The 14,930-nt window shown below is 37.1% G+C and overlaps 3 protein-coding genes across 5 annotated transcripts in view; 2 read left to right on the top strand and 1 right to left on the bottom strand.

Annotated features, from left to right (window-relative positions):
* Window positions 1-543: 543 nt before the first annotated feature.
* LOC105131393 (ETO1-like protein 1) lies at window positions 544-5,923 on the top strand. The gene is made up of 5 exons (XM_011034340.1): window positions 544-1,544; window positions 1,652-3,367; window positions 3,802-4,093; window positions 5,106-5,415; window positions 5,580-5,923. Exons 1-5 carry the CDS (start codon window positions 1,399-1,401, stop codon window positions 5,798-5,800), a joined length of 2,685 nt encoding a protein of 894 aa, XP_011032642.1. The 5' UTR covers window positions 544-1,398; the 3' UTR covers window positions 5,801-5,923.
* A 2,351-nt stretch (window positions 5,924-8,274) lies between these two features.
* On the top strand, window positions 8,275-10,169 carry LOC105131391 (probable protein phosphatase 2C 51). Its single transcript, XM_011034338.1, has 4 exons — window positions 8,275-8,985; window positions 9,070-9,196; window positions 9,300-9,474; window positions 9,605-10,169. The coding sequence occupies exons 1-4, from the start codon at window positions 8,386-8,388 to the stop codon at window positions 9,879-9,881; spliced, it is 1,179 nt and encodes a 392-aa protein (XP_011032640.1). The 5' UTR covers window positions 8,275-8,385; the 3' UTR covers window positions 9,882-10,169.
* Window positions 10,170-10,348: 179 nt separating this feature from the next.
* Window positions 10,349-14,930, bottom strand: part of LOC105131392 (kinase superfamily protein) — an 11,822-nt gene continuing 7,240 nt past the window's right edge. The window contains exons 13-21 of one of the 3 annotated variants that reach the window (XR_843419.1): window positions 14,419-14,506; window positions 14,115-14,189; window positions 13,932-14,015; window positions 13,615-13,758; window positions 12,800-12,872; window positions 11,800-11,882; window positions 11,627-11,681; window positions 10,870-10,996; window positions 10,349-10,795 (exon numbers count right to left, since the gene is read on the bottom strand). Coding sequence is in view for 1 of the 3 variants with exons in the window: in XM_011034339.1 (XP_011032641.1) it covers window positions 10,937-10,996; window positions 11,627-11,681; window positions 11,800-11,882; window positions 12,800-12,872; window positions 13,615-13,758; window positions 13,932-14,015; window positions 14,115-14,189; window positions 14,419-14,506 (662 nt within the window). In the remaining 2 variants the exon portion in view is untranslated. Of the gene's footprint in view, window positions 10,997-11,626; window positions 11,682-11,799; window positions 11,883-12,799; window positions 12,873-13,614; window positions 13,759-13,931; window positions 14,016-14,114; window positions 14,190-14,418; window positions 14,507-14,930 lie in introns of those variants that run through there. The other 2 variants (XM_011034339.1, XR_843420.1) reach the window with 2 other exon arrangements.

Raw genomic sequence — 14,930 nt, 5'->3', positions numbered from 1 at the left:
CATTAATATATAAAAATATTTTAAAAAAAATATTAAAACAACAACAAAATATTTAAGATTCTTGAAAAGCTTCCGAGACGGTGATATACTTTGTGCCCTGTTGTCGACCCAAAAGAAAAACACCTTTTGTTTCAGATTACATTTCGATTTGTGAAGAACTACCACTTGGTAACCGGCTATGGTTCAGGGAAAAAATAAAGTATAGCTCTGTGTTCGGTGTGAGTGTCGCACAGAATATTTGCTCTGCCTTTACTTAATTTCCGATTAACCATAATTCAATCACCCAATAAATTCAAAACGACCCCACAATAATTGTTGTCATCTAGACAATCTCAACTACAAGATGCCAAAGCTGCTGTTCTGTAATAGCATGCCTTTCTCGATAAATAATTTTTTAAAGAAAATAATATTTTATCATACGACGTCGATTACCCTGTTAATTATGTCCAAATTATCGAAATCCTTAAAAATAAATTATTTACATTTTTTATAATTTATATATATAATTTTTTCGATTTTCCCATTAGTTTTTGTGCTTCCAAGCTACAAAAATTTCTCTCCGGTTTCAAACGACAACAAAATTTAGAGAGAGAGAGAGAGAGAAAGCAGAAAAAGGAAAAAACTTTCAACTTTAACCGAACAAAAACGAGTTATCAAAAGTGGGAATTGAGAATTTTTTCCCTTTGGATTCCTTCGCTTTGATCACTTTGCAACTTCCTCAGCTTTTGTTCGTTCAATCTCTGGTTTCCCTCTTCAAATTCAAAGCCACTAGAGTTCACCTGCGTCACTCTCCTCTTCTCATTTTATTGTCAACTATTCCTTGTTCTAGTTTCTCATTTTGTGTTTATTTTTAGGGATACGAAGTGGGTTGGGTTTGGTTTGCCTTTTTTGGTAGAGAAATTAAGGTAGTTGTTGGTGGGTGGGTCTTACGTCTTTTTCTGCTCTCTTTCATTTTCTTGTTGAAGGTGACTGAGGATTTTTGTTGTGTAATTGAAGATTAGATTTGAAGTTATTTTCTTTCTGTACCTGTGGATTTGAGCCAACCCAAGAGGGATCTGTAAGATTGTGATTGCCATAAAACCTCCCTTTTTTGGTTTGTATTTACTTATTCAGTGAAACCTTTTCCACGCGATAGGTAGCCTGTTGTTTTGTAATTTTGTGAACTGTTATTTAGATAGGAATTGTTGTTCTGTGGGGTTGGAAGATCTATCAGCTAAGTGTAGTGATGTGTGTTCACAAGCAACAGTTTAGGCTTTATATTTGTTTGCTTTGTATTGCCAAATCTTAGGTTCATTTCACCTGCGGAGGACGAGGGGGAGAGAGAGGGAGAGAAATTAGAAAGAGTGGGGATAATACCTATCTGACTACTGTGGAGATCTGGGACTTGCTTATAGCCCCATGAGGTCTTCCTTTACCTCTGAGTCCTGTAAAGAATCACAGCTCAATTCCTTAAATCCACAGTCATGGCTTCAAGTTGAAAGAGGGAAGCTTTCCAAATTATCCTTCCAGTCTTCTACCTCTCCTACTTCTTCTTCACCATCCATGTAAGTTTTTCTTTACATCTGTTGTGGTTTCCATAACTAAAAAATGTTAAAGTTTTTGTATTTGATTTCAATAGATTGAGATTTCCTTTTCTTGTTGGGTTAATTAGAGAATCATTTATCAAGGTCCCTGAACCACCTGTGCAACCATTCTTTAAACCTGGTGATTATGTAGAAGTTTTAGCTCAGATTCATGAAGAACTTGAATCCTGTTCTCCGCAAGAGAGGTCAAATCTCTATTTATTTCAATATCAACTGTTTAAAGGCCTTGGTGAAGCCAAATTGATGCGAAGAAGTCTCCGCTCAGCTTGGCTGAAGGGCAGCACTGTGCATGAGAAGCTTGTATTTGGGGCATGGTTAAAGTTTGAGAGACAAGGAGAGGAGCTTATTTCGGATTTGCTTGTCACATGTGGTAAATGCGCACAAGAGTCCGGTCCAATAGATGTTTCCTCCGACCTTGATATTGATACAAGTTCAAGTTCCCGTGAGACAGCTTCAATGATGAATGGCAGCCATATTTTAAGAAGTGTCTCTTTTAAAATTGGAGATGAGAAAATAGTTTGTGACAGACAGAAAATTGCCAGCCTTTCTGCACCATTTCATGCCATGCTTAATGGATGTTTCTCTGAGTCACTTTGTGAACACATAGATTTATCTGAAAACAACATATCGCCTCTGGGTTTTAGGGCAATAAGCGAGTTCAGCATAACTGGTAGTTTGAATGAAGAATCTCCAAATGTATTGTTAGAAATGTTGATTTTTGCAAATAAATTTTGTTGTGAAAGGCTAAAAGATGCATGCGATAGGAAACTTGCATCTTTAGTGTCTTCCAGAGATGATGCTGTAGAGCTCATGGAATGTGCCCTTGAAGAGAACTCTCCTGTCCTTGCTGCATCATGTTTACAAGTTTTCTTACAGGATTTACCTGATTGCTTGAACGATGATCGGGTAGTGGAAATTTTTAGCCATGCTAATAAACAAGAGAAAATGATCATGGTTGGGCCAGCCTCATTTTCATTATATTGTTTATTAAGTGAAGTTGCTATGAACCTTGATCCACAGTCCGATAAAACAGCTTGTTTTCTGGATCAGTTGGTAGGGTCAGCAGAAACTAACCGACAGAAGCTGTTGGCTTTTCATCAATTGGGATGTGTACGGCTCTTGAGGAAAGAGTATGATGAAGCTGAGCGTCTTTTCAAGGCAGCTTTGGATGCTGGCCATATATATTCTGTATCAGGCTTGGCTAGGCTGGGTCGCATCAGAGGTCACAGGCTTTGGGCTTTTGACAAGCTCAGTTCTGTGATTTCATCTGGTACTCCACTTGGATGGATGTACCTGGAGAGGTCCTTGTGTTGTGAGGGTGATAAGAGGTGGGAAGACCTTGAAAAAGCAACTGAGCTGGACCCAACCCTAACTTACCCCTACATGTATCGGGCTGCTGCTTTGATGAGGAGACAGAATGTTCAAGCTGCACTTGCAGAAATCAATAGAATTCTTGGTTTTAAACTCGCATTAGAATGCTTGGAGCTCCGGTTCTGTTTCTATCTAGCTCTTGAGAATTATCAAGCAGCAATTTGTGATGTTCAGGCAATTCTCACGCTCTCCCCTGATTATAGGATGTTTGAGGGACGGGTGGCAGCATCCCAACTCCGTACCCTTGTGCGTGAGCATGTTGAGAATTGGACAACAGCAGATTGTTGGCTGCAATTGTATGATAGGTGGTCTTCAGTTGATGATACAGGGTCCCTCTCAGTCATATACCAGATGCTTGAATCTGATGCAGCCAAAGGTGTTCTATATTTCAGGCAGTCTTTGCTTCTCCTTAGGTATGCTCTTAAATTTTAATAGTTTACAGGCATTGCTGCTTAAAATAATTTCCAGGGTTCAGACTTTGTTGACGAGATAGCTATCATGTGTGTCCCCTACCTTACGGGATATGCAACCTCTAAATGAATGCACCTAGTGAACAATATCCGAACATTGTGACAGAGGGACAGCCTATGGTTTCCTTCTCCTTTCTATTTTTGTCTAATTATGTTGTCAATAATGAGAATCAGTCTATAAGCTTATTTTCTTTACTCAGCATTCTTTTCTCCAAAACATGTTTCTTTAATTTTCTTGACAAGATGTACTTTTCACAGTGGGTATGGCTTATAATTCCTTATAGCACAATGTTCACTTGTATACAGTTTCTATATTGGAGGTTAGTAAGATTATGGTTGACTAGGATTGCCAATAAACCCTATCTGAACATGATCAGGTTGAACTGTCCTGAGGCAGCCATGCGGAGTTTACAATTAGCCCGTCAACATGCATCAACTGAACATGAACGTCTAGTTTATGAAGGTTGGATCTTGTATGATACGGGTCATTGCAATGAAGGGCTTCAAAAAGCTGAGGAGTCTATCAACATCAAGAAGTCATTTGAGGCCTTCTTCCTTAAAGCCTACGCATTGGCTGACTCCAGTCTGGATCCATCTTGCTCTTCAACTGTTATTTCCTTGCTTGAAGAAGCTCTCAAGTGCCCTTCGGACAGATTGCGCAAAGGCCAGGTATGGTTTTCCTGTCCCCTAGTTTTTCTTTGAAATGGGAATTGCTGGCATTTGGTAGCAGTCATTAGCAACTTTAATCAATTACACTAGTGTAGTTTTTGTCAAGGTTTTCTGGTGTTAATACCTACGGCAGGTCTTATTGATTTATAAAAAGAGAAACAATTAGAGAAAGAACAAAAAATCTTGTGCTTGTGTCAAAAACATTGCAGCAGATCATTTTTGGTGACTGGGCAGATTCTGCTATGATTGGCTACTATTGATTGGTAGGTGATAGAGTGAAATGTGTTACGATTGGCTACACATGATTGGTTGGTGATAGAGCAGCGCAGCAGTTCAATCAAAGTATATACAGTGGTGACTTAACTGGTAGTTACTGATGCTCCAAGGTATTTGAGACAGCATGGTCCTGAAAGTCCAAAAAGTAAACACGCTAACTAGACATGATTTAGGTATTCTGCCTTAATAAATTACTGCAAAGAAATTGCTTCCTAAAGTCTGCTTGGAAAATGTCAAACTTTGGAAGGTCACATATGAGGCTGGTTAGAATCCTTGGAGTGGTATTCATTTAAAAAAAAAACCTAAAAAACTAAAAAGAATTCATGGAGTGGTGGTCATTTTTTGGGTGCATAACATGTATTGAAGTGCAGATTCATGTGCCTCTGTTTTTAAACTCTGTTTTAGATAAACTATTTTGTATCTCAAAATGAGAGTCGTATAATTATGAACTCCTGCAGTTCATTCTGGGGTGGCCCTCGTTGGAAAAGTACTCAATAACTGGTGAAGCGCTGTTGTGCTGTTTCTTAGAAGTTTGGTTTGTTTTCACTGTTTCCAATATGTTTGACCGTGGAGAAGCCACTGTACATGAGCCTAGAGCACCCTTATGTGTTGGTAGTTTTGTGGGTAGAATGATGAATCACTTATCATTTATCATTGCATTCTGCAATATGTTAAGGTCTAATTTATGTAAGCAAGTCTGTGCTAATATTTTAGTTCTTGAAACTTTATTTATTAGGCACTCAACAATCTTGGAAGTGTCTATGTCGACTGTGGGAAATTAGACTTGGCAGCTGATTGTTACATCAATGCCCTTAAGATCATGCATACCAGAGCACACCAAGGACTTGCTCGAGTACATTTCCTAAGAAATGAAAAGACTGCTGCATATGAGGAAATGACGAAACTGATTGAGAAAGCCCAAAACAATGCATCTGCCTATGAGAAGAGGTCGGAGTATTGTGATCGGGAACTTACGAAAGCAGACCTTGAGATGGTTACGCGATTAGACCCCCTTCGAGTATACCCTTACAGATACCGAGCTGCAGGTCTGATGCAACCCCACCCCATGTACTGTTGAATAAAACAGAGTACCACAATTAGTTTGGGATGTAGAACTGAGCTTGAAAGAAAGGTTTTTTTTTTTTTTTTAAATATCATTCATCTCAAAGCTCATTGATACTGAAGCTGCATTGTGCTATTTGTTGGGCAGTGTTAATGGACAGCCACAAGGAGAAAGAAGCCATTGCTGAACTATCGAGGGCAATTGTATTCAAAGCAGACCTTCACCTTCTACACTTGCGGGCTGCTTTTCATGAGCACACTGGTGATGTATTGGCTGCTCTACGTGACTGCCGTGCTGCTCTCTCTGTGGACCCAAACCATCGAGAGATGCTGGAACTTCATAACAGAGTGAACAGCCATGAGCCCTGAATTCACAAGGACCCAGAATCATCGAATGCATATAATACTACCAAGCATGTTAACGTCCGTGTCACATTTTTTTTTCTTTTTTTTTAGTAATTAATGCTTTTACATTTTTGTAATTTGATTTAATCAATATCTTAAAATATCCTTGTTCTTCTCTCCATTATGGCATAGGAACCAAAAAAGGGTAGTCTATGAAGGAATTCAAGGAAGCAATGGTTTTAACGCTATCTTTCTCCAATTTCAAACGTTGTGACATCTTCCGACTTCCACACAGAAATGAAAGATAAAAGCCTTGTGGAACCCAAGAAAAATCTCAACGCATGATGCTGCATGGATGACAGGCACATACATGTAGCAGTCATCGACAGTGTGGGTCCATTATTGATGTTCATTTATGAGCTTTTCCTCCTTTCTCATGAGAATGCAAGAGATGTGAGCGCCTTACCTCGTTATCGCAATAGTGAACCTCTTAGGAAACAGAAAAGCAGACCACGAGGTGCAGATGTTCACTAGCATTGAATTTTGTTGGCATTGAACTGTCAGGGACACTTTATATCTTATTTTGAGACTCATGCTTTGGGCCTTTCTTCCGAGTTTTTTAATCTAAAATCCAAAACGGCCCGAAAGAGAAAAATGTTTTTCTAAAGCCACTTGAAAGTTAAGAGTTACAAAAGGAAATGTTGAAGTTTTTGGATTTTTAAATCTATATAGTATATATAAAAGCATCTTGCATCTTAACAGCATGTATCGCCATCACATAAAAGATAATTACAGCTGTGACCCTTAGACATTTGGCCTGTAAGTTTTCTAACATACAAAAACAGAAGCCTAAAAGTAAAACTTTAAATGGTTGGGTAAGCGTTTTCTATTTTAGGTAGGTAAATTGAAAATGCCTCTAAAAACCTAGGATATTTGTTTGGGTAATTACTTATAGCTACCGGGTAATATTCGGTTATTATCTTGAAACATAGAAGAGATAGAAACAATAAAAATAAAAATATGTTTAATTGAAGAGAAAAAGAAATGAAAATAAATTTGTTTTTTTAATAATTTTAGAGTGAATTTTTGTATTTAAAAAACATGAGGTGCGGAGAGAACATGTAAAAAAAATATTTATTCCTAAAATATCCTTGTAAAAAAGTTTCGATTTCAAAATTGTTTAACTAAGACATATAAAAATAAAAATAATTATTATTATAATTTTAAAACTCAATTCGAGGATTGATCCTAAACAAATCTTAGATCACTAACCGAGGCTCAAATCATGAATCGGTTAACCCGAGTTAATGTAAGAATAAAATTAATTATTATCATAATTTTAAAACTCAATTCTAGAGTCGGTCTCGAACAAAGCTCAGGTCATGTGTCAGGAGAGTCAACTCAAGTTGATCAAGGTTAACAAAAAAATAAAATTTGTTATTGTTATATTTTTAAAACTTGATTCAGGAGTAACCTATAGCAAAAATCAGGTCACAGATCAAGAGGGTTAACCTATATCAATGTAAAGATAAAAATAATTATTATCATAATTTAAAAAACCAATTCAGGAGTCGTCTAGGACAAGACCCAAATTACAAGTCGAAAAGATCAACACAAATTGACTTAAGTGATAAAAATAATTATCATCATAATTTTAAAACTCGACTCCGGAATTAACTCGAGGCGAAGTTAAGGTCATGAGTTAGGAAAATCAATCTAATTGACCTAGAATTTTTAAAGAAATAATCAAAGCAATCTCATTTCGAATATTTTTTTCAAAAATATCAATAAGTTTTTTACCTGTATTTTATCCCTGATTAACTTGGGTTTTTAATTGGATTGCATCAAGTCAATCATTTCACTTTCACTATTTTTCTTAAACTTAGACTAGTTCAGGTCTCAAATCAACCAAATTCTGAGTCAACTCGTCAAGTCGATTCTGGTTTTGTATCTATGATTATTATAATATTATTAATTTCAACATTCATTATAAACTATATATATATATATATATATAAAAAAGTTTGACAATAATACATATATTTTTTTGTTTTTATTCAAGTATCTTCACACCCTTTTTAAAAGATGAGACTAGTCCTGTTTAGAATATGTGGTTACCCCTTTCAATAAATGTATTTTCTGGAAATTAAACCTGTGTTCTTATCCTTGTAAAGATATAGCAGTATCTTAACTGTTAGACCAATACTTTATTGGTTACCGATAATATATATCTTAATCATCATAATCAAATATAATTTTATCCTTTTTTTTTTATCTCCTTCTCCACCTCGGGAGAGCAATTAATGTGCAAGTGAGGTTTTTTAGATATATTTTATTCAATAAATAATAAATAATATATATAATAATAAATAAAACTCAAATAATAAAAATATTTAAATATTGGAATCTCCATAAATAAAATATAAATGTTTAATTTTTATATATTATTTATAATGGATGGTGCATAAATACAATAGAAATTCTAGGTATGCGTGGTCATCCCTAACCGTGGCCATTAACTCGGTGACGTCAAAACTTGCCCATCTCAGCACTTCCTAGCTTGCAATTTATTTTTATTTTTTGCTACTTTGAAATCTAGGGCTCATCACATGTTTTATAAGAAAATTTTAGCTTTCTGCAGAACTTTCACCAAACTTGGATTAATGGGCAGATTCAAGATTACATCTTTTTCAATACCATTTGTACTTTTTTTAATCAATCCCATTCAATCTTCTCATGGGTTATCAGTGTCATGTATGATAGATTACGATAATGGTGGTGCCCCTGCAGTTTATGAGTCTCAAGAGTGTCCGCCATGGGTTCTCTCTAATGGGTCTCTTCAAAATCAGAATATCAAGAACTGCCAGTTCGCCACCCTCCAAGGACGCAGGGAGTATCAAGAAGACCGTGTAGTGTGCAATCTTGATATGAAACTACCCTTGCTAAAGAACAACTCTCATCTTGATTTTGAATTGGATACAGTTGGTATTGTAGCAGTTTTTGATGGGCATGGTGGTAAAGAAGCGAGTGAGATGGGGTCAAAACTTTTGTTTGATTACTTTAAGGTGCACCTTGTGTTTCTGTCGTATAAGCTAATGGGAATATACAAAGGAGAGATGCCTTTGAGTGACTATAAAGCCAATAAATTGGGGATTTTAAGAGAATCATTGTTGAAGACAATTTTTGACATTGATCTTAAGTTTACTCAGGCAAGAAAGCGATTGTAATTTAGCTGCTTTCTTTCATTAAGGTTTTGTTTTGAGACTAATTGTTTACGTGGTTTCTTTCTACAGGAGGCTATTAAAAATGGCTATTTCTCAGGCTCTACTGCCAATGTGGTTCTTTTGTATGATGGGCAGATTTTAGTTGCCAATGTTGGTGATTCCAAGGCTCTTCTCATGTCAGAGAAAATCCCTTCTGGTCTGTGGGTTTTTTGCAAATTTCCTGCACCTGGGTTTACAGTATTTCTTGGTGTAATTAACAAGTGACATGACTGGCTTGATGTTCAAATGTAATTAAACAGGTGATTCAAGAGTAAATCTTTCAGCTACAGAACTGACGTATGATCATCACCCAGATAGGGAAGATGAGAAAGCAAGAATTAAAACAGCTGGTGGTTCTGTTATTGTATGGGGTGTGCCTAGAGTGAATGGAGTGCTTGCCATGTCTCGGTCCATTGGTGATGTAGCCTTGAAAAGGTGAATTTCGAACTTGGTTAAGATTGTAAATCAAGTTTATCCACCATTTTTGCTTTGTTCTTCAAGTTTCTCTTTAAAAAACGAGATCGGATCTCTTCTAATTCAGAATGCGCTTCCTCCGGTGTTGTAGGTTTGGTGTTATAGCCGAGCCTGAGTTTACAGGTTGGAGAGTTTTAACTGCTAATGATAGCTACTTGGTGGTAGCATCTGATGGTATATTTGAGAGCTTGAAACCACAAGATGTAGCTGAGCTGATATTTGAATGGAACTTAATTCCTGAAAGGAGAGAAGAATCAAAGCTTCCGCTTTCATGCATGTTTTCTGAATCGCTGGCAGAGTGTATAATAACAATTGCATATGAGAAAGGGAGTCATGATAACTTGTCTGCTATTGTAGTTCCTTTGTGATAGAGAGCTTTTATGAGTTTCGTAACAGAGACTCGACAAAGAGAAAGCACTGATCACTTGGGTTGAAGAGATGGTTGCACAGAATTTTACGAGATAAGGTACTGGGAGAAATACAGATCTGAAATTGTGTTCGACAAGAACCTGTGAGTAGATAGATGTGTAGTTCTTGGGAGTCTATTTGAATAGCTTTCTTGGGCATGTTTTCCTCCGCCATTTGAGAGCATTTTGGCATGTTAACGATGCTTGCATCAAACTTTAGAATGAAAAACCTGCGGTCCCCTTTTTTTTACCCTTTACCATTTCGTATTGATCATGTACATTTAATGATGTATCATGATAATTGCTCCTGTTAATTTCCCCGCAGGCATGGATCATAATCAATAGGCAGTGGCGGTGGCTGCATATTCATAAAAAAAATTAGGTCCTGGTTGGCTGGTTCCACCAATCTATAATAAACAGCAAATCGGTTTTGGCAGAAACTTGGCTATACAATACATTAACGATTTCTCAAGGAAAAGGCCGTCAAAGTTATATGTATTGAGGGATGTTAGATACACATTCCCCATAGAGTAGCTTCTACTCACAAGAATGATTAAACATGGAATTGGTACTAATCGTCGAGATTAACCACATACAATCATCCATAAACCTTTTGGATCTAAATTCGCCTATATTAGGTTATGATACAGTTTATGGAACATGTACAGCAGGAGAACCGATTGGATGCTGAAAGAGGTGGTTATCAATGAAGTGATTTCATCCAAAGGTGGCATCCGCTGCATGGTGATTTTCGTGCTTTGGTTCAGCATTTCAATCTACAGGCAATGAGGGACCACCGGCCCATGCGCAACGCCTTCCCTTTCCAGTCCTGCAAATCTCCCTTTGGTGATGTTATGTTACGAGGAGACCTGCACCTGAAAGGAAAAAAGAATATGTATTGAAGATCGTAGAAGCCCTGCATGTCGGGTTTTCAAGCCATTATATGTACCTTCCGGAGGACCCAGAACCCGAAAACTAAGCTCTTAGCACTTGCAAAAGTTCCTATCAATTCATCTCTAGGGAGGAGGTTGGAAATAAGGATGTTGTAAAGCATCATCAACACTTAATCGATCCTCCTGCGATTACAAGCATTTAGTACCCGGCTTACATTCAACGTCATATGATTTGCATCTCTAGGATTGAAGAATGGAACGAGGAAATGAATAAATAACCTTCAGTCATCTCGAGACCTAAAAATGCGTACTAAAACAACTAAAAAGCCCTAGCAGCCTACAAAGCTTTGATACTCCTACGTTTATTTGGAGTATAATCCCCGTGGCTTGGCAGCAAATTAGCACAAGATGTTAAAATTACCCATATGCCATTAAATTTGCATGTGGAATTATATTACTCCTATATGTGCCTCCACTCCAAAAACTGGCATATTTCATGTAAAATCCAATAACATCAATGGGATTCTCAGAGAGCATGTATCAGTGGAGCTATCAAATGAGTAAGAGCACGATATGGGCTTTGAGACTCAGAATATGGAAAGCAGTATTTCTAAAATTGAAACCAGATACTACAATTTGACTTGTGCATTTTATAAACAGCATTTTCCGTTAATTAATTGCCTTGCAGGTGGTGGAAATACGAACCCCACCCCAAACCACTTTGGGGGGGGTGGGGATTTCTCTTGTATACTAAAATGTCATCACACCCATTGCAGTTAAAAAGTATTAAATTTGACTGCTTTATGAACTTACTGGATCCCAAAGTAACAGTTGGCGCACCAATCGCAAAGCCCAAACATTAGGAAACCTGCACACATAGTGCAAGACTCTACAAGTAAAACACTAGCACTAAAACACATAAAAAAAGACTATAGAGTAATTATGTGGTTTAACCAACATGACAAGTGCATAGAATCAGAACTGACCCTATTTTCAGAGGATCCCTATTCTTTATTTGATTGGAGAAGAACTCTTCAGAGCATTTCCAGGAAGCAGGTGAATCTCCAACCTGAATACCAAAAGAAAACTTTTCAGCGCATGCATGACATGTCATTTATTAACAAAATCATAGCATGCTATGAATAAAAAATCATAAAACTGTTGGTGTAAGATAAATTGGAAATGTGACAAGAATCATTCTCATTTGCAAATTGCTGCATCCTCCTTTTCTGGTGGGGATGGAAAACTTACATGGAAGGTGGGGGTGGATTACAATAAACCCTTCATAGCCAAATGCAGTGACTCTTTTCCCATGTGATGGCGATGATAGCAATAAAAAACAAGTTACTTTATATTAATGTTGGACCATTTGATTTCAAATGTTATAATGCCAAGGACCTAAATTAATGAATTTCTTTATCTAATCAATGCTTGACAAACTATTCATTTCACCTTCCTGATTAGTCTGATCATGACCTTCATACATTTCATCACCAAATCATATCAGTTTGCACATGCCAAGTCAAATCAAGACCTAAGGTCATCAGGCCATATTTGTGTTCATGGTATTTCAGCTAAAACGTTAGCACATATCTTCATCACAAAATTTATTTTTGGTCAGTGACTACAAAATGGGCTGATTGTCCCATAGCCATCTGTGCCGAGCCCAAAAGCACAGCTCAAGGCCACCATCATAACATAAGGTCAGCAGTCACTAAGAAAATACTATTAAGGCCTCTATCTGGCTCACTGAGCTTCACCTTGATTTACCAAAGCCAACAAATTTGAATTCATTATATCAGATGTTGGGAAGGTAAACAGTATAAGAAAGTTAATTTAACATTGCAGATGCTGACATCCATTTCTACTGCATATCTCACAGGGGTTAATGTAGGCATGAGAGTTCCATAAAGATGATGCCCAACAGTATGTTCATCACAGAAATCAAATTAGGAGAACATTTAGCAATAAAGGATGGAAACTGACCTGGCCTGTTGAGCGATGATGCTTTGAGGAACTCCCTGGGGTTAAGATACATAATTCCATGAATGACCTAAGTCTGTCACCATAAAATAACCACAGATATCAATGTCAAAAGTTTGTCCACACATGTTTCCTTTCTAAAATCAAAAGTTTTGGAATCCATCACACTTTGAAAGTATTGTAACTCTAGACCTTATAATTTACTGATAGGAATTGGTAGAGAAGTAACCTTGTACTGCTATCTACAACACAAAAAGGCTAACTACTTTCTAATTTCTCTTTTGCAAGAACAGCAGAAACATCATACATGCACTAGAAAGAATAGAAAAGGGTCATCTGTTGACATTGAACATTGAGATTGCCAGTAATAATCTTGTTGCACCAGCTAAACTGGACACAGCCGCAAAACCTTCCAGGTTTCATTAGAGAAGGTATAGTTCTTTCCTGGTTCCAATAAGGGTTACACCAAGCACACCAGACTAGCACTTCTATGCAAAACCAGAATAGACTTTTTTCCTGATTTTAACAAGGCGAAGTAGGACTCTAGGAGAAGAGCAAAAGGCATTATATGTGATCCTAGAATTTCTGTGGAGAATCAAATAAGGTTGATTATGAAATGTAAACCAGAGGGCGATAAATTAGAGCAAATTCAACCTCAGACACTACAACACAACATTTCAGACTTCCAATTCATGAATTTCTAAGGACTTTTGTCAAAGACAATGTTTCAAAGAGAACCATTCAAAATTCAGCACCCCGAGATATGAGAATTGCAGGATTCAATATCATATCATAAAAGCACATAGGATAGCACTCACTTGTGCGCGAGTTCCTTCAAGTCCTCATTCCAACCAACAATATGTGGATCTAAAAGAGCTTGAGTGCGAGCACTAATCTGAAAAACATTCGGTGTTCCTAATATCAGCTCTAGCATCACAACACCAACACTCCACATATCATACCTGTCAAACAAGAAGTTATTGGCAACTATAATTAATTCTACAGATAAAATGGTAGCATTCATCTATAAAAAAATGCAGATGTATATTCAGAGCGATAAAGGGAAAAAAGAGTAATTAAGAAAATCAACCAAAAAGGCTAGCACTCAAAATCATTAAGTAGAAAGGCAACATACTTTAAATTTGTGCTTGTTGGCCCATGATACCAACTAGCATTAAGAAAAGCTTCTGGAGGAGAATACTCAGAAGTTTGTTCAGCCCTGATTAGTAGAAAATAGAGACCCATCATCAACACTTAATTAGGTGCTGCAACATAGATATGGCATATCAGAAGGGGCTCCCAAAGTAAAAGGAGATACCTAGATGGTCCAGTTGACCCATACAGATGCTTCAGAGTGAATTCATCCATTGCACTACCAAAATCAATAATCCGCCTAGACCAGATGGAAAAAAGAGGGATGAACAATATGTACCAAACAAAAAAGAGGCATGAATAACCCAGTTATAACCGATAACAAGAACACAAGAATTTGCATGCACTTGTGTCAATTCTCAGTTCATAATTTGGTTACCAACAAATGACAGGAAGCTAACAAAACTTAGTAACTTCATAGTAATAGCTTTGCAAACTAAATGAAATTGCTGTAATCTATACTATTTTACATTTTAATGGTATAGTTCTTATCTCCACTTGGACCTCCTTTCAAGCATCTCCCAGTGTGCTGATCTTCCAAGCATATCACCATGTTCTCTACCAATGAGAAACATGAAGCATCTTGAGCAACTAATTCTCAACATTTGGTATCATAAAAGCACAGTCAGACAAAAGAAGCATAATGAACGAAGAAAGGTGGTGTCATCCCCAATAAAGAAGTGGTGAAAAAGTAGATAGAGGAATGTGCACAGTACACATGATACTGATAGGGAGTTGGATTATAAACCAATATGACAGCGAAATTTGCACCCCAGACTGGCGAAATTGATGGCACCCCTTGGCAATAGTCCTTTATCAAATGCACAGAAAGTGAGACAAAAAATTGCATCCCGTTATATTTGCTTTTTCCTTAACTTCTTGGTTTTACCTTTCATACTTGTTGGAAATTTCAATTTAAAAGACCTTCTGACATGTTCTGCTATCTTTGGGGGGATATTATGGGGGGGGGGGGGGCACCATT

The sequence above is a fragment of the Populus euphratica genome, unplaced genomic scaffold, assembly GCF_000495115.2.
Source record: "Populus euphratica unplaced genomic scaffold, PopEup_1.0 scaffold23.1, whole genome shotgun sequence".
NCBI lineage: Eukaryota > Viridiplantae > Streptophyta > Magnoliopsida > Malpighiales > Salicaceae > Populus > Populus euphratica.
This window is presented reverse-complemented; position numbering and strand designations above follow the sequence as displayed.

Excerpts from the sequence above, each read along its gene's own strand:
- LOC105131393 (XM_011034340.1), top strand. The coding sequence starts at position 1,399 with ATGAGGTCTTCCTTTACCTCTGAGTCCTGTAAAGAATCACAGCTCAAT. Across the intron at positions 1,545-1,651 it reads ACTTCTTCTTCACCATCCAT|AGAATCATTTATCAAGGTCC; the intron begins GTAAGTTTTTCT and ends TGGGTTAATTAG. Across the intron at positions 3,368-3,801 it reads CAGTCTTTGCTTCTCCTTAG|GTTGAACTGTCCTGAGGCAG; the intron begins GTATGCTCTTAA and ends GAACATGATCAG.
- LOC105131391 (XM_011034338.1), top strand. The coding sequence starts at position 8,386 with ATGTTTTATAAGAAAATTTTAGCTTTCTGCAGAACTTTCACCAAACTT. Across the intron at positions 9,197-9,299 it reads GTCAGAGAAAATCCCTTCTG|GTGATTCAAGAGTAAATCTT; the intron begins GTCTGTGGGTTT and ends GTAATTAAACAG. Across the intron at positions 9,475-9,604 it reads GGTGATGTAGCCTTGAAAAG|GTTTGGTGTTATAGCCGAGC; the intron begins GTGAATTTCGAA and ends CCGGTGTTGTAG.